This window comes from Bos indicus, chromosome 14, assembly GCF_029378745.1.
Source record: "Bos indicus isolate NIAB-ARS_2022 breed Sahiwal x Tharparkar chromosome 14, NIAB-ARS_B.indTharparkar_mat_pri_1.0, whole genome shotgun sequence".
NCBI classification, from domain to species: Eukaryota; Metazoa; Chordata; class Mammalia; order Artiodactyla; family Bovidae; genus Bos; species Bos indicus.
In genome coordinates this window covers 37,352,285-37,376,055 of record NC_091773.1, presented here as the reverse complement: position 1 = coordinate 37,376,055, position 23,771 = coordinate 37,352,285, and the positions used below count along the sequence as shown (strand labels likewise).

The 23,771-nt window shown below is 36.8% G+C and overlaps 1 protein-coding gene across 9 annotated transcripts in view; it reads left to right on the top strand.

Moving 5' to 3' along the window:
• STAU2 (staufen double-stranded RNA binding protein 2) overlaps positions 1-23,771 on the top strand; it is a 307,659-nt gene that overhangs the window by 38,048 nt on the left and 245,840 nt on the right. For all 9 annotated transcript variants that reach the window (XM_070802706.1, XM_070802704.1, XM_070802701.1 and 6 more), the window contains 2 exons: positions 2,200-2,359; positions 11,984-12,119. In XM_070802706.1, coding sequence (XP_070658807.1) covers positions 2,200-2,359; positions 11,984-12,119 — 296 coding nt within the window. The remainder of the gene's footprint in view (positions 1-2,199; positions 2,360-11,983; positions 12,120-23,771) is intronic.

Genomic DNA, 23,771 nt, shown 5'->3' with positions numbered 1-23,771 from the left:
GGGAGAATGTAGAGAGAAATGGAGCAGACAAGGAGGACCATTCAAAGGTGTTTGGCTTGTGAACTGGAAAAGTGGTGACATCTCGAAGGTTAGGAGGCAGGAAACCTGAGTTTATAGGGCCTTAGACTAAGGTGGTGACAAAAGAAACGTCAGGGAACAGTTTTGAAGTGTTGCGAAATAAATCTTAAGAAGACAAGGATAAACAAAGGAGCTGTTGAGGTTTTGAACCTGAATTAATGAAAGAAAAATGGATGAAACATTCTGGAGGATGAGCTGATTTGGAAGAAATGGGAGAGAGAATATATCCTTTGTGGCAGAGTTCTCTGTTACATACTATATCATTTGAAAACCAAAAGACCTAGTCACTGAGAAATCATTTTAAAATTGGGCAAATATTTAAAATATGTTTTAGATAAAAATTTTACACTGAATCAAAAGAAAAATTACTTTTAAAAGATATGTATATATTTTGAATTTCAAATGATTGTAAATATTTTCAGCTGTATATTTTGAAAAATTGAAAATCTATGAAAAAAATTGAAAATCTGTGAGAAGAATTGAAAATCTGTGAGAAAAATTGAAAGAGCAGTATAATAATGAATCTTTCATATTTACTAGTCATTAATTTATTCAGTACATTGCTACATTTATCTCTTGCCTTGCTCCTTCTGTATAGAAATATATATACTCTTTCCTTGAACAGTTTGAAAATAAATTCCGACTATCATGACATTTTTATCCTGAATACTTGTATATCTGTCTTGTGAGACCAAAGACATTCTTCTTCATAACCATAATACTATCATCACTCAATTAATTGAAAACTGTAACTGAAGACATTATTTATTATATAGTCTATAGTCAAATTTCCCTGGTTTCCCCTGATTGTTCTCTAAATATGCTTTGTACTTTTTTTCTTTCTAGTACAAGTCTGATCAATAGCTTATTGATAGCTTATTGTGACCTTCTATATCTCTTTAGCATCCTTTCATCTAGGACAGCCCCTTTGCATTCTTCTGTCTTTCTTCTTTCATAACATGGACATTTTGAAGAGTTTCAGTCAGTTTCTTAGAGAATACACCATAATACAGATCTGTCTGATTGTTTTCCTATGATTAGATTCACAGTAAGCATTTTTGGCCAAGAATGCTACATATTTCTCATTGGATCCTGTCGGGAGGCGTGTGATGTTCATTTGTATGATTATTGATGATGCTAATTCTAAACACTTGGTTTTTAAAGGTATCTTCTACCTGCTCTCTTTCCTGTAAATTCACATTTATTTCTAAATAATTAATAAGCATTTTGAGGTTCTTACCTTGTATTCCTACAGAGCAGTGGGCTATCTAGAGAGGCAAACAGCAGATTGTGTGTGTATACTGTAACTTGATCCTAAATTTTAGAGGTGTTTGAGCCCATGTGGAAATACGGTGTAGATGGAGTGTTAGGATGTGCAAGGGGAGGGGTGTGTGTGAAGTGAAGATGGACAGGTCACTCCTTTGTGGCTTGCAGCACTGGGGGCAGTTGAAGGTTTTCAAGCTGGTGGTGTTCTGGGTGATGCAATGGGATTTGAGTTTTAGAAAGATAGCATTAGCAGCAATCAGATGGGAGATTATTACATCCAAGCTAAGATGATGAAAGACTGTAGCCAGTGCAGCAGAGTTCCTGGCAAAGAGAGGAAGGAGATTTGAGAAATATTTATGAAGTTAAAACTGATTGGATTTGGTGACTGGCTAAAGGTTGATTGTGGAGGATTGAGAGTTTCTAGGATTTCCCGACTCATTGACTAAATTGTGTTAAGTATAAAGTTTAAGTAATTAGTTTTTGTGACAGTTATAGAGACAGGTTCTTTTGGATTCTCTTACAATTTCTCTTATTCTTTGTTCTTATTCTACTTTTTTTGAGGACTATTTGAATGGCATTAACAATATGATTCCATTTAGGGAAGCTCTTTCTTCTTGATATAGTCTACCAAAAATGTACACTTAGAGCTGCCTTTCTAAGCCTCTGGATAGAACAGAATTCGACCTCTTAACATTCTTTCACTAGAGAGAATAAGATTTTTGTTACAAATGACCTATAAACTCAACCCTAGCTCTAACATTTTGATTCTGTGGTGTGTCTGTTTTTCTCTCAGACAGCACATTTTATTTCCTGAAAAATTTCAATGTTTTCCTGGTCTCTTTATGTTTTTCCAAGATGTTCTCAGTGCAACTGAGTCTTGGGGAGCAGACATGGGAATCCGAAGGGAGCAGTATAAAGAAGGCCCAGCAAGCCGTCGCTAACAAAGCTTTGACGGAATCCACGCTCCCCAAACCAGTTCAGAAGCCACCCAAGAGCAATGTTAATAATAACCCAGGTATGGCCCTGACTTGGTTCCTTGTGTTCTTGTCCTCTGCATGTGCTGTTCTTGTATTTTCCTTCATGCAGGCCTGTTGCATAGTCAATGGGTATTCAGACAGCAGTATAGTAACTGAAGATGAGAGAATGAAGAATGTAATTGGAGTTATTTTAAAATTCTGCTTTAATGGCTACTCTAAAGGTGTATTATTTACTTTTTAAATGTGACAAAAAGGCATTTGGATACAAAGACATGAAAACAGGACTGAGGTTTTTTTCTAAAGCAAAGATAGAAGTCATCAATTTCTCTTTCTAAGTATATAACATATAATTATTAATTAAAATAGTCTATATTTTAGTTTAATAGAAAATTATAAAATTAGTCCTAAGCATCTTACTATTTTGTTTGCTCATGTAGAGATGGTTGCCATTTACATTTAAAAACATTCATATGAAGTTTGTTAAGAAACCCACAAATCCAGTAAAACCTCCTGTGTATAATATTCTAAGAAAATGAGAGTTCTAGTTTTAAGCTCCTAAGAATAATTTTAAAAAGTTGTTCCATGCATCAACTTTAAAAAGTCGATTGCATGCAGTACCAGCAGCATTATATGTCCAGTTATCTATTGGGAAGAACAAACCTGTATTGGACACCATGCATGAATTGATAGCATCAAATTAATAAAGTTCTGTAAATTTAGTACCAGCGTTATGCCATTTACTCATCTGTTAACTTACTAATGCAAGTGGTTACCTTCTGACCAGTGTTGCTTTAGGTATTTTTGTGATGGAGTGAAAAAAGACATTTTGCCTGCCAACACTGACTCCATAGGCTGTTTAGTTAGAGTCCACATGCTCATACTCATAATCAGGTCAGCACTTCTTTCCCATGTGGCATGTGCTCTGTAGACAGTCTCCTTTTTCAAGGACTGCTCTTTTCAGAACTTTGTGACCTTCCTAATGGTAGTCCTTTTACATATGTTCAGCTTATTCCAGTATTTGTTAAGTATGGGTAAATAAGCCAAAATACTGTTAAAATTTAAAAAAAGACTCTTTTAGCTTAAAGCTAGGTAGAGGCTATATTTAACTTTCAAACTCTGTTCAGATTACTGGTTGATCATTAGCACCATACTACTAATTCTATTTATTAAGCATTTGTTTTAATACATCTGAGAGATGTAAAATAAAACCATTGTTCTTTTCTGTAAGGGTTTTAGTTATTTACATAAAACATGTAACCCAGTGGTAAAGATTAAGTACCAAGTGGGTAATAGCAGATTTCAGTATTATAGGTAATGATACACATGTACTGAGGTGGTTGAGGTGAGGTATAGGTCTTGAATAGAGAGCAGGCAGGCGTAGGGCAGAGGAAAGGGTATTCCAGGCTACGGGAATACTGAGGAAACTCCTTGGAATAGGAATCTGGACTGTGGGTTTGGCAAAAAAATATTTTCTTTATAGATGATTTTTTTCTCCCCTCCCCCTGTAGATGATTTTTAAGTAGAGTAGCTAAGTGGCTCGGAGAAGACAATGGCAATCTACTCCAGTACTCTTGTGTGGAAAATCCCATGGACAGAGGAGCCTGGTAGGCTGCAGTCCGTGGGGTTGCTAGGAGTTGGACACGACTGAGTGACTTCACTTTCATGTATTGGAGAAGGAAATGGCAACCCACTCCAGTATTCTTGCCTGGAGAATCCCAGAGACGGGGAAGCCTGGTGGGCTGCCGTCTATGGGGTCGCACAGAGTCGGACACGACTGAAGCGACTTAGCAGCAGCAGCAGTTAAGTGGCTAATAAGAGATAAGACTAGAGATGTAGTTAGAAAGCAGATAGTGATGGACTGGAATGCAGCTTTAGGAAATAAATGTTATCTCTATTCGGGGATTAATTTTTACCAGCAGGTGGATGATGTGTTCCAAAGAGCAATTTAGTTGCTCATGTTGAGTTTGACATATGTATGGAAGGTGGAAGATACTAGAAGCTAAATCAGTTAGGAAACCACAGCCATAGTTGATGGGTGAAGAGAAAGAGAAGAAACTCATGTTCATGGAATGGGCAGAAGGACAAGTGTTACTGATCCACTGGTGGGAGCCAGGCCTGTGGACCTGCCCCCTGGGGCAGAGGCTGTGAAGCACGAGCAGCTGTGTGCGGAGCTTCGGTTCAGGTCCACTCCCAGGGGCTATAGCAGGAGACCAGCGAGCAGAGGAGTCAGAGCAAGGGAACAGGAGAGTGTGAAGGCCAGTGGAGATGTTCCCACCATTGAACGTTGAACTGAGCTGACAGAATGAGTAGATTTTGGGGGGGTAAATTAGTTTTTTTAACTGAATTTTTTTTTTTGTATGACATTTTATACATTTATTTGTTGCTGAGGTAAAATTTTAAAATAAATATAACTATGTATCTGCAAGTGCACAAACTATGGTTGTGGAGCCTTGATGGGATTTTGCACTGTGAATGCTTTGCAGGGTTTCCCAGAGCCTCAGAAGCCTCTCTCATAGGGGTTAAAGCCCTTCTAGTTAACTAGGTTAAACAACTCCAAAGGGAACCGCTGTTCTGCGTCCTGTCATCCTAGATTTGTTGTGCCTGCTTGTTGGAATCGTCCGCCAGAGTCTTCTGTCATAGCTTATTTTTTTCAGTGTCATGTGTGTGAGATTCATCTGTGTTGTTAACAGTATAGTATTTTTTTGCTATGTAATATCCCACTGCATGGCTATACCACGATTTATGTATTTATTATACTGGTGGTAGACATTTGGGTTGTTTCCAGTTTGGGGCTGTTAGAGATAAGACTCCTGTGCTGTGAACTGGAGAAGGAAATGGCAACCCACGCCAGTATTCTTGCCTGGAGAATCCCATGGGCAGAGGAGCCTGGTGGGCTACAGTCCATGGGGTCGCAAAGAGTCGGACACAACTTAGTGATTAAACAACAACAATGCTATGAACATTTTTGGATGTATACATTTCTTTTGGGGGTGTAGCTAAGTAGGTTATGTATGTGTTCAGCATTATACATAATGTTCAACCTGACACATTTTCCTCCCTCTAGCAGTATATGCGACTTTCCCATGTCCTTGTCCACAAAGGGCATGCTCAGCTTTCAAAATTTCTGCCTATTCTTCTGGGGATATAGTAGTATTTCATTGTGATTTTAATTTGCATTTCCCTAGTAATTAAACTGAACATCTTTACATATGCCTGTTGGCAATAGGATCTTCTCTGAGGTTGATATATTTTTCCTGTTAAAAACCTGCATTGGCAGGTTGTTTATTTCTTTTCAGTTCTTTTATTGACTTACAGGTTTCTTAGATATTCTGGATTAATATCCTTTGTCAGATATGTGTATGGCAGATATCTTTCTGTATTCCTAATGGTACATTTTAGTAAACAGATTTTTATATTAATGAAGTGTAATATATTAGTCTTTCCCCTTATGGATAGTGCTTTTTATTTTTTTATTTTTATTTTTTTAAAATTTTATTTTATTTTAAACTTTACATAATTGTATTAGTTTTGCAAATATCAAAATGAATCCATCACAGGTATACATGTGCTCCCCATCCTGAACCCTCCTCCCTCCTCCTTCCCCATACCATCCCTCTGGGTCATCCCAGTGCTCTAGCCCCAAGCATCCAGTATCGTGCATCGAACCTGGACTGGCATCTCGTTTCATACATGATATTTTACATGTTTCAATGCCATTCTCCCAAATCTTCCCACCCTCTCCCTCTCCCACAGAGTCCATAAGACTGTTCCATACATCAGCGTCACTTTTGCTGTCTCGTACACAGGGTTATTGTTATCATCTTTCTAAATGCTTTTTAAAAAATTGAAGTGTAATTGAACATAGGTTTATATTAGTTTCAGCTGCACAACACAATGATTTGATATTTGTATATGTTGCGAAATGATCGTCACAGTGTCTCATTAACATCCGTCCCCATAGTTATGTTTTTTTCTTGCGATGAGAAGCCTTTAGATCTACCTTTCTTAGCTGCTTTCAAATATAAATTACAGTATGACTGTAGTCACCATGCTGTCATTGCGTCCTCTTGATTTGTTTGCTTTATAACTGGAAGTCTGTATCTTTTGACCCCTTTACCCACCTCCATCTCCCACCTCTGGCAACCCATCAGTCTGTTCTCTGTATCTGTGAATTCTGGTGTTGTTTTTGTGTGTTTTCTTTCTTTTAGACGCCACATATAAGTGAGGTCATGTGGAATTTGTCTTTCTCTATCTGACTTATTTCACTTAGCAAAATGCCTTCAAGAGCCATCCTATTGTCACAAATGGCAACTTTTTTTTAAATTGCTGATTAATAGTCTCTTGTTCATGTGTATCACCTCTTCATTGTCCATCCATCCATCAGCGGACACTTAGCTTGCTTCCGTGAACATGAGAGTGCACATATTAATATACTTTCAAGTTTTTTATTTTGGGGAGATAAATACTCAAAGGGGAATTGCTAGAATGGTAGTGGTTTTTTGTGTGCTATTTAAGACACCTTTGTCTCCCACAAACTTGTGAAGATGACCTCATATTATTTTTATTATTATAAAGCTTATTATACTGATAAATAATAATTATTTATATAAATATTATTATTATTATAAGTTTTATTATTTCATCTTCTAAATTTAGATCTAAGTTTGTCAGGAATTGAGGTTTATGTATGAGCTGAGGTAGGGTTCAAGATTTTTTTCTCCCTTTTAATACATAAACATTCAGTTAGCATTATTTACTAAAAAGGTAATCCATTCACTCCATTCTTCTCTGCACTGCAGAAGAGGGGAGATCCAGGCCTGACTTCATAGGAAGTAGATGGGCCTTAAATAGTAATTACATCCAAGAGAGGAGTTAAATTTAGTACTGCATAGGTAATCTGCCAGTTAATGAGGAGTGTATCTAAGAAGTATTTGCTTTCTTCTTCCTCTTTTTTTTAAACTTTTTTAAATAAATAATTTCTTTTATATACACACACACACTTTATAGAAAGAGTACATAGAGCTCTCAGGTAACCATCACCCAGAAATGATTAACATTGCCAAACCAATTGCGAATAAGTTATGGACATGGTGTCCCATTATCCCTTATTCCCTAAGTGCACAGAGACTGTCCACTCAGGATGCTGGCATCAATCTGGTATCACCAGACTCGACTCCCACAAACCACCAGCCCACAGACTCTCCTCACTTTTCAGTGATGACCCCAATACCGTCCTTTATAGGAGCAGCATCTCATCAGGATCACTGGCCTACTGTGTCTCTCCATTCCACTTACGTGAATGGAACTGGAACAGTTCCTCAGTCTTCCTTTTATGACCTTTACATTTCCACACACTGTATGTAGAATGCTCCTCACTTGAATTTGTCTGGTGTTTCCTCATGACTTACGCATTTTTAGCACAAACATCACAGAAGTGACCTGGGGTCATCTCAGTGTTTCATGTCTGGAGATCCAGGATGTTGAAATGTCCCATTAGTGATGACGTTGGTTTCTTGGTGGAGAGTGTGTCAGCCAGGCTTCTGTTTTGTAAAGTTAATTAATAAGTATGTTTTATTATTTTTTTTCTTTTTTTTTTAGTATGTTTTATTATTAAACAGTATAATTAATAAGTATTTTCTGAGGAGATACTTTGAGACTATGTAAACATTCTTTTCCTTATCAAACTTTCATTCACCTACCAGCTTTGGCATCCATTGATGATTCTTGTCTGAATCAGTGACTACTCTGAAGGTTGCCAAAGGGTGATTTTTAATTCCGTATTCTTTTTTGATTTATTAGTTAGTTGGAATTCTACCCAAGAGCTTTCTCATCCCCCTCATTTTTTTGTTTGTTTATATCACTATCGATTCTTGGATTCCTGTTTTACCTACAGGCTTATGATATGTGTATATGTGTGTGTGGTCACATGCTCAGTCATCCAGTCATGTTACACTCTTTGTGACTCTATGGACTGTAGTCCGCCAAGCTCCTCTGTCCATGGGATTTTCCATGCAAGAATACTGACGCAGGTTGCCATTTCCTCAGGCAAGGGGATCTTCCCAACCCAGGGATTGAACCTGTGTCTCCTGCATGGGCAGGCAGATTCTGGTATTTATCACTGAGCAACCTGGGAAGCTCAGGTTGCTTCCTGAATAAATAAATATTTATTTATTATTATCATTATTTATTTTGATGCTCAAATTGTCCCAGGCTTGGCCAGTGGTATGGCCCCTCAGGTTGACTCCTGTGTCCTTCAGATAGTTCCTCCTCATCCTTTGGGCATTGCTTTCTGGCAGTAGAAGTTGTCTCTAGGTCATCTTGCATTTTCTTTTCCCTGGTTACAGTCATTTTTTTAGGAGCCCTGATTGACTGACTAATCAGTTCATTCTTTCAGCAAATATTTATTGAGTGACTACTGTTATATGTTCCAGGGACTTTTCTAACTTCCTACAAAGTTGTTTCTTTAAATGTTAGCAATATGTTGCTCCTTGAGAACTAGTTGTGGCATCTTTTTTAAATCTGTCTCATAACAGGAATCCGCAATTGTTGTTATGTACTTCTGTATATTTAATTAATCAGTCTTTTTACGTTTGTCATCAGTAAATGTAGAAATTTCCTTTGATGTATCTAAAAACCACTAAAAACTGATGATGTGTTTGCAATGTTAACTTTATAGCCATAAAATATATGAGGATTTCTATGTAATGGTCATCTTTATGCAACTTGGGTCTTAACCCACACATGTTGAAAACCATGGTACTACTTAGCAGTTCCTGGAGGCAGCACATAGTTCGATTATTTAAATGTTTTCTGTGACAGCGTTACTGTGTAAGTATTGGGCTGGCCAAAAAGTTTGAGTTCTCTCATAACATCGTATGGAAAAACCTGAACAAAACTTTTGGCCAATCCAATATCAAAAGGTGTTCTCGTGTAGAAATGTCAGTCTTGTTCTGTAGGAAACAGATGGAGTCCCTCGCTCTAAAGGAATTGGGACCTTTTCCGTATGGTTTGTGCTTTTCTGTTTCTTTCCTCCTCTCCTTCACACCACCAGTTTCTAGCATTTCTGTGAAGATAATGTACTGTAGCCTTACTTTCAAGTGAGGAATTTACATGGGATTATTTCTTTATTTAAATAATATGAATACAGTACTTTTACCAAGTTTAAAATATAATTTTGGTGTGGGTGGCAGACATGCTGTATCCTGCCAGTGTGTTAAAATCATTTCACTGATCATTTTCAAAGACATTAGTTTTCTGTTCATGGTCACACTTAAAGGATGAGGTCTTTCAAGCTGCTGCTGCTTCTTCTTTTTTTTTTTTTTTTTCTATTTTTCCCCTTTGAACTTTATGCTGTTTGTGTCTGTGTGATTGTTGCAAAGAATTCATAATGACATAAATCATACAAGTGATTAGTCTGTTAATTAGTAAACAAATCTTTCTGAAATAAGAAAAGTCTAAACTTCTAAAGGCGTTCATGGCTCTTGGGGGTTAAAACATCTTTGGAAGACTGTTCGGCAGTTTCTAATGAAGTTAAACATAAGCCTACTCTGTGATGTAGCCGTTTCACTACTAGATGTATACCCAGCTAAAAAGAGTGTATGTATCTGCCAAGAGGCTTCTTGAAAAATGTTTGAAGTGGTTTTATACTTAATAGCCTCAAACTGAAAACAACCCAAATACTCCATCAATAGCAGGTTAGATAAACTGAGCAGAATATTATTCAGTGACAAAGTCTGAAATAGTGATATTCAACAAAGCCTTATTTTGAAGGAAAGAAACAAGACAAACTAATACACATTCAGAGTTGAAAAACAGGCAAAACTAATCTATGATGGCAGAAGTCAGAACAGGTAAGGTGGGGAGGTGGGTTTTGACTGGGTATTTCTGGGTGATGGAAATGTTCAGATCTTAATCTGAGCGGTGGTTATATGCGTGTGTACATAGATAATATTTCATGGAGCTGTATGCTCAAGATTTGTGTATTTTACTTATACCGTGGTAAAATACTGTAAGAAACAAGGAGAAGAGAATCCCTTTGTGCTTGACATACTCTTCCTCTGCTCTGAGTGTGTGCATTAAATTTGGGTTTGGACTAATTGGACTTATTTAATATGTTAACTTTTTCTTATCCTTTTTCTTTTTCTGCCTCCTCCTTTGTCCTCCCACCTCCTTTATTCTTTTTTCTTAGATCCTGTTCTTATTATACTCTTCAGCGATTTCATGTGAATTCCTTAGAAATGAGACATAAAATTAGCAGCTCATGACTCTTGGTGGCTTGCTTTCGGCCTGGCTGCCAGTTGTGCGTTTATGTCAGGCTCTACCACCCCTTAGCTGATACTGTGCCCCAGTTTCTCTTCTGCAATAAGTGGACCCATTTTTGTTAGTGATGAATGGAGTCTTAAATCTGTGATGCAGAAGGCATGCTATGTTATGCTCAGGTTGCTCAGTTGTGTCCGACTCTGTGCGACCCCATGGACTGTAGCCCTCCAGGCTCCAGTCCACTGGAATGGGTTGCTATGCCCTCCTCCAGGGCATCTTCCGAACCCAGGTCTCCTGCATTGCAGGTGGATTCTTTATTGTCTGAGCCACCAGGGAAGCCCAAGAATACTGGAGTGGGTAGCCTGTCCCTTCTCCAGGGGTACTTCGTGACCCAGGAATCGAACCAGGGTCTCCTGCATTGCAGGCAGATTCTTTACCAGCTGAGCTATAGGGGAGCCTGCAAAAGGCATAATTCAAATGAAATAATACAGAATTAGACTGGAAATACATTTTACTTTCTATTAAGGCTTTAGGTTCATTTTTGTAGTTTGTTATAATGTGTGCTGCAGCCCATGGGGTTGCAAAGAGTTGGACATGACTTAGTGACTGAACAACAACATGTGGAACATATATGTATATATTTTTAACTAAATAACCTTTTTTGCTGCTTAAAGTTGACGTAATAGTTGTACATTATTTGTGAATTATTATGGGATTTTTCAAACTTTTGTAAAAGTAGAAAGAGTAAGATAGTGAATATCTCTGTACTTGTCGTCAGGTGCAACAGTTACCTACACGTCCCATCTTCTCATCTCTCTGTCCTCTGAATTGTTTTGAAATAAATCTCAGATATGTCACTTCATCCATAAATGCTTCAGTATCTTTAAAGATTATTCACAGGGCATTGTTTTATGTACTATTTTTTCCTATTGTTGTAGAAAAAATTTATTTTCACTAGATAAGTGCAAGAATTACTGATAACCCTGTATTTTTTGCTAATTTTAGTTGCTTGATTACCAAAATATAAATAAAAATATTCAGATGATAATGGTTTTAATGATTAAAAATCATAAGCTTTCTGGAGGAAGTAACTGTCAAGTTCAACGGTTTTTATGACGTACAAACTAAGCGATTTATGAATGTTTGTTTCTCTTCTTTTGAAATAGTGTAACTGTAAAGTTCAATTTTTGGCCATTACTGTACAGAAAATGTTGCAAAAACCCTGAAGAGATTTCATTAGAAATGACTTTGCTGTTTATGCAGCTTGTTTATGCGCCTCCTTAGACAAATCAGACAAGGGGCCATCCACTCCTCTGTGCTAGTTATATGTAAAATAAACATACACTTGATGATTTATTATGGAAATATTTCATTTCTGTGCCTTTAATATTTCTTTTAAACAGGTAGTATCACTCCAACTGTGGAACTGAATGGGCTTGCTATGAAAAGGGGAGAGCCTGCCATCTACAGGCCATTAGACCCAAAGCCTTTCCCCAATTATAGAGCTAATTACAACTTTCGGGGCATGTACAATCAGAGGTTTGTATGTCTTCTTTGGTTTTGTTCTTATTTATTATTTTATGCATATTATCAAAGTTTCTGAAACTCAAAAGGTATTTTTGTTGTAAAGAAAGTTCACTTGGGGTATTTTTCATGGAATATAGATATATCGGGCTTATAAAGAAAAAAGTAATACATTAAAAAAAATAACTTTTACAGGAGCTCATGAAAGCCCTACGTTTGCTGCAGGCAGGACCACGTTTTAAAGTTGTTCCACAGTGTGCTGTGGAATTTTCAGTTGTCTTGCTCATTTTTTCAGCAAGCAGATGCTTTTAGCTTAATTAGTACTTTGCTTAATTTGTCTGAATACATTGCAAACATGACTGTTTATAACTTACAGGAAAGTTATTAGGAGGATTTACTAAGTGTTTCTGCACATGGAATAATTTTGGGATAGTTTTAAGTGTAACAGAATTTTCTTTTGCACATGTGGCAGAATTCTGTAAAAAATCTAAGGGTTTTTATTTTTTCCTGATTATTTATAAAAGTCATATGGCTCATTGTAGAGAATGTGGAAAATGCAGAAAGTAAAAAAATACAGATAATTTGCAAACCTAGAATTAAAGACCTGTAATATTTTGATGTGCTTTACATTCTTCTTGTTCTTTTCACACAAATATATTTAACCAAATATAAATTATCCTTTATATGCAATTCTGTCTTAGTTTATGGAAGTATAATATAGGAACAGTAAAATGCACGAGTCTTAAATGTACATCTTGATGACTTTATTGTATTATTTATGGACCTATGTATTTATAGTTTATTTGATGGCCTTTCACATCTGTGTGTCCTCATGTGATCATCACCTGTCAAGCTCCAGAACATTTCCATCCCCCTGAGAGTTTCCTCATACCTATTTGCACTTGGTATTCTTCCTCCTAGAAGTAATAACCACTCTTCTATCTCCATAGACTAGTTTTGCCTGTCCTTGAACTTACATAGACTCCTACAGCTTTTATTCTTTGTGTCTGGCTTTTTTCACTTCATATAATGGTTTTCTTGTTTTGTTTGTTTTTAGTTTTTGATTTTTGGGATTCATCCATGTTGCTTATACCTAGGTTCTACCGTTTTTTTAATTGCTGAATAATGTTCTTTGTATGAATATATCATCATTTGTTCATTTTGAACGTGGAGTATTACACCTTCTTTTCACTTAATAGAGGTATCATTTTTCATATCTTTAACCTTTGAAAAACAGTTTTGATGGCTATATTCATATGGTTGAGGTATACTTTACAAGAATTTAGTAAAGTGTAAACAAGACTTGTTTACAAGACTTTAATATACTTATCATTAATATACTTAATGATAAGTATATTAAAAAACACCTGTTTTTGATCATCTAGATTGTTCCTCCCCCTATTTTTGGACAATTATAAATAATGTTTCAGTAAAAAATCTTTATATGCAAGTTTTTGTTTATATCATTGATTATTTCCTTAAGATAGATTACTATAAGGGGAGTATTGGGTTAAAAAGAGTAATATAAAACCAATACAATATTGTAAAGTTTAAAAATAAAATAAAATTAAAAAAAAAATAAAAAGAATAATATATTACCCAATTACATTGAAGTTTATACTAATTTCTTATAGTGTATTTCATACTATTCTGACAACATTGAGCTTAAAACATAGTCCTGATAGTTAAAAAGTGGTATATTTTTTGGTTTTATTGATAACCTGTTATGCTCAACAGTTTTTTAAATAAATATTTATTAGTTACTTGTCCATTTTAATTGGCTAATTTTGATTGCATTGCTTAATCTGTCTTCAGATGTTTGTGTGTTGAGGATATTAGCATTAAGAATATTTGTTTGATTTTCCTGTTTTTTAAAAATGGCTTTTTTAGTTTTGTTTTTTAATGTACTCCAGTTTTAAATGTTATATGGCATAATCTATAAAATTTTTGGTGTGATTTCTCCCACTGCTTCTATGCTTAAGAAATTATTTCTCATGTTTGATCAGACATTTGTTGATGCTTAAAATTTTTTTTTAAATTGAGGCATAATTGACGTGCAACGTTGTGTAAGCTTAAGGTATAGAGAACACTGATTCGATGCATTTATATTGCAGTATGGGTGCCATTGTAGTGTTAGCTTATAACCTCTCTCCAGTCACATGATTATCATTCCTTTTAGTGTTGGGATGCTGTTGCTTTTAAAAGCATTTTGTGTATTTGCTGACAAATTATTACCGTTCAGATAGGACAAGTTATTTGTTTAATCAATAGATAATCTAATACTTTTTGGTGTCTTGCTTGGTAGTGGAAAAATTACCATTCACGATTCAGTCTTACTCAAATAATAAATGGCTCATTTAAATATTGTTGTTCAAGTTCTCTAAGAAAAACGTCCGCCTCTTTATCTTTCCTCTCCAGTGTGTCTGGGGGGGTTTACTTTATTGTCCTGGTGAGAAGGGAGGGTGCCTCTCCCCCCAACCCCCTCTTAGTGCTGGCTCATGTGGTCTTTGTGGTGTGATGTCTCTTGTCCACCAAGTAGCTGATTCCTCTCTTGTCTGCCCTGCTGAAACCTGCAGTTGGTGACTTGTAGTCCGTCTTTTCCCCTCAGGTAATGCTGTGGGAGAGTATTGACCATCTTCCTCTTGCCCTTTTGGAGTAAGCTCTTAGCTCTCCTTGTCTCCTTTGGATGTGGTTCGATTCTTATCCTCTTCTGTCTTACTGGAGCATACACTGCCAGGCTTACCAGCCCTCAACTTGGTGTCCACGCTGCATGGGAAGCACGAGAGATATACCATTTCTCTTATGGTTGCTTTGCTTCCCTTTTTTCTGTTACATACCCTTGCCTTTCTCATCAGTTTGAGGTTACCGAATATAAATACAATTACTTGCCTACTTGAGCACAACAGATAGGTTTGATCACCTGAGATAGGAACACCTTGTCAATTTTATACTTATAAGATACTTTTCTTTTAATGTACTATAATGAATAATCAAGAGAATATTATATTTAAAGCTTAATGTATTTTGATATCTGTAGTCCTTTATTTGAAGTGAAGTTTTTGATTAGTGAACTTACTACTTTTAAATGAAAGCAGTCTAGTGCTAAAGCAATGAAAAAATCAGACAGTAATTTCTGTCTTAGGTGAGGTGACTATTTTGATCAAGGCCTAGGAGCAGAGGGAATAAGCAGTGTCAATGCTAAGAGAGAGGGGAGAACTTTGAGGCAGAAGAAAAAGCAGCACAAAGCCCGGTGCCTCGATGCCGCCCCCAGGAGGCCAGTGTGGCTGGACCGCCCTGGGCCTGGAGGAGAGGAGTGGGGCTGTGAGGATGTGACAGGAGTCAGGTGGTTTGCTGATGGTTTAGTTGCTAAGTTGTGTCTGACTCTTGTGACCCCATGGACTGTGGCCTGCCAGGCTCCTCTCTCCATGGAGTTCTCCAGGCAAGAATACTGGAGTGGGTTGCCATTTTCTTCTCCAAGGGATCTTCCGGACCCAGGAATCGAACGCAGGCCTCCTGCATTGCAGACAGGTGGTTTGGTTTGATTTTTTCCCCCGTTTTAGATTTTCTATTAAGTGAGTGCCTGCATTTGTGCTAAGTTGCTTCAGTCATGTCTGACTGCGATCCTATGGATTGTAGCCTTCCAGGCTCCTCTGTCCATGGGATTTTTCCAGGTAAGGATACTGGAGTGGGTTGCTGTGCCCGTCTTCAGGGGATTCTTCCCGATCTAGGGATCGAAGCTCCGTTTCTTGTGTCTCCCACCTTGCCAGGCCGGTTCTTTACCACTAGCACTACCTTAAGAACATTGTCATTTTTCCGTTCTTGGCAATTTCTGGTTTCAAGGTCTGATTCCATGGTTGTCATGAGGCTGTGAGAATTTTTTAACGACTTCTCCAAACGATTATGCCTTAGGCGGTTCCCATTTAATGGATCAAGTGGACTCTTCCTTCAGATTTTTGAAGAGTCTTTAGAATTTTCTGCAGATCATAAAAAGGGTAAAAAGAAAATAAGGAAGTACTGGTAAACAACCAAACCATGTTTCAACCTAAACACTCTGCTCACAAAAGGGCAAACCTACCCATTACTTATTAGGCTGTTAACATTATGGTTTCATATATGATCTTAATTTGCAGGTGACAACACCTGTGTGTGTGACAGGGAATTTGGAACCAAAGATCAGAGGAGACGCTCTTCTCCTTGTCAGACTCCAGATGAATTGGTAGCTTTTTACTAAGGCAGGTTCTGAAAAGTTAAGAAGTCAAAGAGACAGGTGTCATTTAGAGGGAGTTTTGAAAAGATCTTTTCATTTTCTGTTTAAAATAATATTATTTAATAATTAGATATTACTCATGCCTTTTTTGTTTTAAATTCTTTTCTGGTTAGGTTTCTCACTTGAACTTATTCAAAGGCCTAAACAGGAGCTCATGAAAAGGTCTCCCTCCCCGAGCCTGCCTCATTTTATGTTGATTGAGGGAAGAGGATTTATCCATGAGCAAACTCGGTGTATACAACTCGAATTCTGAAATACCTGGGTCTCCTTCTAATGTACCCAAGATGTTTGAAAATGAATACATCCAGGATATCTTTTTCTTTCTCATTTGGGGTAGTGTTAACTGACAGATAGGAAGTTGAATGCACACAGAAGTTTATATGACAGTACAAGATGTAAGATTGGTGAACATTTTATACTTTTGTTTATATTTTTGTAATAAAGACTTACATTATCTCAAGGAGTAGAATGGCTGAAATCAGGCCTCCTGCAAATAGTTGATTAGTTTTTTTGTATTCACAGATTAAAAAAGCCTTATTGCAGGGCTAATGGCCAGAAAGCCCCTTGGTCTACTGATGCAGATAGTCAAAGGGCCACAACTCAAACTGTATAGGCTGAACATGGGAATTTCTCTGTGTGTAACTGGACGTCTCTTGGGGAAACCTTCAGGCCTGGTAAACTGTAGGGCTTTCACCCTCATTTTCCCTTTCTCTTTTTCTAGCTCTTGTCTCATTTTTCTTCTGCTTGACTTGATTTTCAAAAACACTGTCTTCCATTTGCTATACCTCATAGGCCACATAGCCCTTAGACTTGTACTAGAGGAGGAACACATTTTTGTTTGTGGATAGCTCTTAGGCAAGTTCCAGGTAATCTGTTCATCCCAGAATTTGTCAACCTAGAGAAACAGGGTTTAGTCCCATCCAAACTGCTCTTCAGAGCACAGTTATTTTATAGAGTTGCTCCCTGAAGGCAAAGATGCAGAGGGAAAATTATTTCCATTATAGTCAGAATATTTGGTTCAAGTTCTTGTTCTGATGCCTTCAATCATATGATCTTGGGCAAGGCTCTCGACCTCCCTTACTTTCCTCTTTTGCAAGATTACACTCATTCAGCAAACATTTATCTAATGACTACTCTTTGCCACATGTTGTGTTAGAGTAGATAATTTGGTGAAAGACAATATGGTAGACTATAGTTGGCTAGAGGAGGAAGACAGTGAAGAGGAACTAACAGAGTGATAGATGTCTCCATAGACTGCTATGGAAATGTTGAGAGTAAGCACCTCACTCAGATTGGGGAATTAAAGAAGCCAATTGACTTGGAATTGGCTTTGAACTGAATTGACAGAAGGAATTGACACTTGAACTGAATCTTCGAGGTTAATAAGGCATCAGCCAGCTGAAGAAGGTTAAAAAAGCAATCTAGATTTTGGGAACAAGGGCAAGGAATCCTGAGAAGTTTAGTTTATTCATGGACATGCAGGCAGTTTGGTTTGAATGGAATAAAGAGGCTGAAGTTCAGGCAGGTCGCTAATCTGGATGTCCTCAAGCAGCATGCCAAGAGATTTAGAGGTTATCCTGGAGTTGATTGGGAGCCTTGAAAGGATTTTAAGTTGAGAGATAAAATAATTGTATATTTGTCTTCGAAATAATTGCTTTTGCACTATATGGGAAATAGTTTGGATAGGCTTAAAGTTTAAGGGAGAAGATGCATTACAAGGATGCTGTAATTCAGGCTTAATGTGATGAGAACCTGAAAGTGAAATGTAATTAATAAGCTATTTCATAACCTAAAATCCAGTTATTTCTAGTTTTACTGATAATTAACATAATGAAATTAAATCAGCTCAGATGCTTCAGAAAATCTGGTTCACCTATCAAATTTCTACTAACAGCCACAGCGGTCCACAAAGTTCTAAGTCTCACAGATTTATCTCCCAGGGAAAACGGGAGACCATGAAGCCTCAAGCAGTACCTGGATCTGCCTATAGGGACAAGTTTAACTTGCTGTGACTCATACTACACATGCTAAGAGAAAGCAACTTTTCTAACCTAGCTACCAGTGACTGGACCAGGACCTGGACACATTAGCCAAAAGCAACCAAATACTGTCTTGACACAAACATACCAAGCACACCTGATGACAAGGGGAACTTGGCACAGGAGCATGCTATGAAATTGTTCTAAATGGAACAACAGCAATCCAATATAACCAAACTCTTTGAGGAGAGATGCTTAAATACTAGATGAATGAATAACAGACGTGTCACTCAAACTTAGGTTGTATCCTAAACAATGCCATTTTATCCAAGATAATATTACACATCCCTATTATGGAAGCTGCTAAGTTGCTTCAGTCGTGTCTGACTCTGTGCGAGCCCATAGATGGAAGCCCACCAGGCTCCGTTGTCCCTGGGATCCTCCAGGCAAGAACACTGGAGTGGGTTGCCATTTCCTTCTCCAATGCATGAAAGTGAAAAGTGAAAGTGAAGTCACTCAGTTGTGTCCGACTCTGAGCAACCCCATGGACTGCAGCCCACCAGGCTCCTCTGCCCATGGGATTTTCCAGGCAAGAGTACTGGAGTGGGGTGCCATTGCCTTCTCCATATTATGGAAGCCCTAGACCCTAAAACTCCTCTTTCCATATGTACTCCCAACAAACCCTCAATGCCAAAGATAGATCTTCTAATACCCTTCACTGAGGCTTTAAAGAGTGATAAAATGGACTCTTTATAAGGATCTCATATTCAGTTGAAACTGAACATAGTCAAAACTGAATTCCTTCTCTCTCCAAAGGTCTACTCCAACTCCTCTCATTGTGAACACTATTACAGCATATGTGAAAGTCACCCTTCATGGCCTCTATCGTGCAATCCCCAAGTCTGCCTCCTAAATATCTAGTCACTGTCCCCTCTTCTCCATCTTCAAAGTTCATAGGCTGATGACTAGCTGCTAATTATTGTGATGTTGGCTTACTAGGTATTTTGAACCTGTTTAAACAATCAGTCTAAGTGTTACCAGTTTGTAATGCCTTTCTCAAAAGTCTGTTGGAAAGTAGAACAGTTGGGAAATTGAATGTTTGTAAGGCAATGGCACCCTACTCCAGTACTCTTGCCTGGAAAATCCCATGGACGGAGGGAAGTGACTTAGCCGCAGTAGTATTAACAAGTACAGAGCTACAATTTTGCTTTCTGCCACTAGATGGCGCTTGTGTACTGATAAAACAACCTACACACTTTTTAAGTTCTGTTTGGTTAATACTCCAAGGCTTATGTTTATTGATTAGTGACAGGTTAAATTATATAAAATTGCCAGTTTTGACCTTGCTTTGACCTGTAAATATTACAGTTTCGTATAGTTCAACCTAATAGGAAAAATTTAGCTAAGTACATAATTCTAAAGCCTCTTGGATAAGTGAAATAAATCAGTTCAGTTCAGTCACTCAGTCATGTCCGACTCTTTGCAACCCCATGGACTGCAGCACGCCAGGCTTCTCTGTCCATCATCAGCTCCCGGAACTTGTTCAAACTCACGTCCATTGAGTCGGTGATGCCATCCATCTCAAATAAATATGAAGTGGTAAAAAGCAGAAATTCATTCTAAATCTGATTTTACCTGTTATGTATTATATTTCTTGATTTGTTGAATATATTCTTTCTCTTTTATCATATGCTTTATTCATGAAATGTATGTCAGAACTTTTCAAAATGATACTTCTTTTAAAAATAGTATTTTTTTATGAAGATATCACTTTATAGAATAGATGTAGAACTGAAAGACTGCAAGACAAAACTTTCAGTACTTCCTCATATTTTTATATAGGATTATATTAATTAAATTAGGGATGCTTTTCATTTTGGGAAATAAGTCTAAACCCATAATAAAGAAAGATTAAACTCTCATAAGCCAGAAAAGAGAATTTGAATAGGTTACCAAAGCAAAAATGAGGGAGAATGAACTGGAATTCAGTGAAGCCAGGAATCAGAGAGCCAGGGAGATAAAGGTAAAGGAAGAATTATTTGGGTCAGAAGCTCTTGTCTTAGGCAGTCTTATTTAAAATTAAGAAGAAGAACTAGTAACTGAAAGAAAAATAAAGAATAGGAACTACTGTACATTGTAACCCTTTAAATAAAACAAAACTAATTGCTTAGTTAAACTAGATGCAACACTCTTCATTTTATGAAATCGAAATATAGCTTTTTTCTTTAAAGTGCAATATGAAGAGGGTCTCTCAACATCTGTTTCCCCAAGTATAGGATTAAAAATCAAATTATTAAAAAATATTTTGGGGGTTTATGTTCTGGCTGTGATGAAATAACTGGGACTAGATTTACCCTCTCACTATAAAATCTAGAAAACCTGGATATGTTTTTATATTATATATGAACTGATATGATATGAAGAGAAGTTGTGAGTTAAAGATGTATATTGATGCAGGGCAAAAAATAGTTAAGAATACAATAGTGGAGATAAAAATGGGATCATAAAATGTAATCTAGAAGAAGGCAGAAAAAAGGTAGAAAAAGGAGTAATGAACTCATAAATAGAAAACAAAGAACAATGTGATAGATCTAAACACAGTTATATTGATAATTATGTTAAATGTAAATGGTCTAAAATACTGGTTAAAAGTTAGAGTGTCAGATTGTATAAGACAGCAGGAGATATAACTATATGATGTATAAAGAAATCTACTTTATTTAAAAATATTAAAAAAATTTTTTTTAATTTTTTATCAGGTATAACCAATTAACAATGTTGTAAGAGTTTCAGGTGAACAGTGAAGGGGCTCAGCCATACATATACATGTATCCATTCCCCCCAAACTCTGCTCCCATTCAGGCTGCCGCATAACATTGAGAAGAGTTCCCTGTGCTATATAGTAGGTCCTTGTCGGTTATCCATTTAAAATACAGCAGTGTATACATGTCCATCCCAAACTCCTTAACTATCCCTTCCATCCATCCTTCATCCCCACCCTGTAACCATAAATTCATTAAGTCTGTGAGTCTGTTTCTGTTTTGTAAGTAAGTTCACCTTTATCTAAAGAAACCAATTTTAAATATAGAGACGTAGATTGGTTAAAAGGATGGGAAATGATATTCTGTGCAATCATTAATTATAATAAAGCTGGAGTGGCTATATCAGATAATGTAGACTTCAGGACAAGGAATATGACAAGGTATAAAATTATCAGTGATAAAAGGGTAAAATCATCAAGAAGACTTAACAGTTCTAAATATACATGCACCTACTAACAGGCTTTAGAGTAAGTTAATAGAAATACGTACTGCTGCTGCTATGGACTGAATTATGTACTCCCAAGATTCACACCCCCCAAAGTAATGGTATTTGGAGATAGGATCTTTGGAGGGTAATTAAGCTTAGATAGATCATGAGGGTGGGGCCCTCAGCGTGGAATTAGTGTCCTTATAAGGACAGCCGCAGACAGCTGGCTTTCTGCACTTTGCCCCTCTCCCTATGTGAGGACATAAGAAGTTGGCTGTCTACAAGCCAGAAAGAGAGCTCTTTCATCAGAAACTGGCCATGCTGGCACCTTGGTCTTGGACATCTGGCTTTCCACAACTGAGAGAAATTTAATTCCTGATTAAGCCTCCCAGTCAATGGTAAGTTACTAGGACAGCACAAGCTAAGACATTGATAGAATTCATTAACACTGTCATCCAGGGTTATGAAACCCTCCTTCAATAACAGCAGAATATACATTATTTCCAAGTGCACATGCAGTGTTCAGCAAGACAGGATATGCTGTGCTATTAGACAATTTTCAGTAAATTTAAGAGACTTGAAATGATACAGACTCTGTCATCTGACCACAAAGGGAAAAAGTTAGAAATACCATAAAAATATCTGGTAAATTCTGTAAATATTTGGAAATTTAAGGACACATTTCTAAGTAATGCACGAGTCAAAGGAGAAGTCACAAAGAATACTAGAGAAGTATTTTGAACTAAATTAGGGTAAAAATGAAACATTGAAATATGTGGGTGCAGCTGAAGTTGTGCTTGGAGGAGAATGTGTATTTTTAAATGCTTACATGAGGAAAAACAGATCCAAAATTAATGCTTTAGGTTTCTACCATAAGAAACTGGAGGAAGAAGAGCACATTAAATATCAAAATACAGAGAAGGAAATGGGAAAAATAGGAGCAAAAGGTGATGACATTGAAAACGGATAAACAACTGAAAAAAAAATCTCAGTGAAATCAATGAAATAAAAAGTAATTCTGGGAAAAGATCTATAACATGATAAATTTCTAGCTAGACCAACAAGAGAGAGATTGTGAACTTATATTACTGCCAATATCAGGACTAAAAGAGGGAATTCTACTGATACCAAAAGAATTATAAGGGAACCTTAAGAATGACTGTTGCTAGATTTGATCACTTAGATCATTGGTTGGCAAACTGTGACCTGTAGGTTCGTTGCCTGTACTTTTATTCGAACATAGCCATGTCCATGTATTCATATATTGTTTTGGGCTGCAACTGTAACAGTAGAGTTGAGTAGTTGTGACAGACTATTTATATATGCCCTGCAAGCTTAAAGTGTTTACTGTCTGGTTCTTTAAGGAAAAGTTGACTGACTTAGGTGCAAATTTGTAAGAAGGCACAAATGACCAAAACTGACTTAAAGACAATTAGAAAAATCTCAGTAAACCCTATTAAAGAAGTTGAGTTTATTTTAGAAACTTTGCCAGAAAGAAAATTCAAATTGCAAACGAGTTCACTAATAATTTCTACCAACATTTGAGGAGGAAATACTGTCATTATCTCAGAAAACAGAGGAAAAGAACACTTCCCAATTCATTTTATGAGGCCAGTGTTGTCTTGTACCAAAATCAGTCAAAAGACTTAAAACTTGAGATCAGTATCCTTCATCATCACAGATAGAAAAACCCTTAACAAAATATTAGCAATTTAAATTCAGTAATATTTAAATCATACAATACACATGATTAAATGGAGTTTATCTTAGAAAAGCATTAACCATATTTATAAAGGTGAAAAACCATATGAGCACCTTATTAAACACAGAAGCATTTGATGAAAGTCAGAAATCATTCATGATATAGACTCATCAAACTAGGAATGCCAGAGAACTTAGTCTAATAAAGGACTTCTCTAAACAACCTTTAGCTAACATGTTTTGTAGTGAGAGATTGAATACTTTTTAAGGTAAAGAACAAGACAGCGATGCACACCATTTTCACTTCTGTTCAACATTGTGCTTGAGTTCTAGCAAGTACAGGAAGAAGAAGAAATAAATAGAAAATATTGGAAAAGAAGAAATAAAACTGCAAATTACATGATCATATATGTAGAAAATTATAAGAAATCACAAAAGCTACTGAAATAGAGGAGTTCAGCAAGATCACAG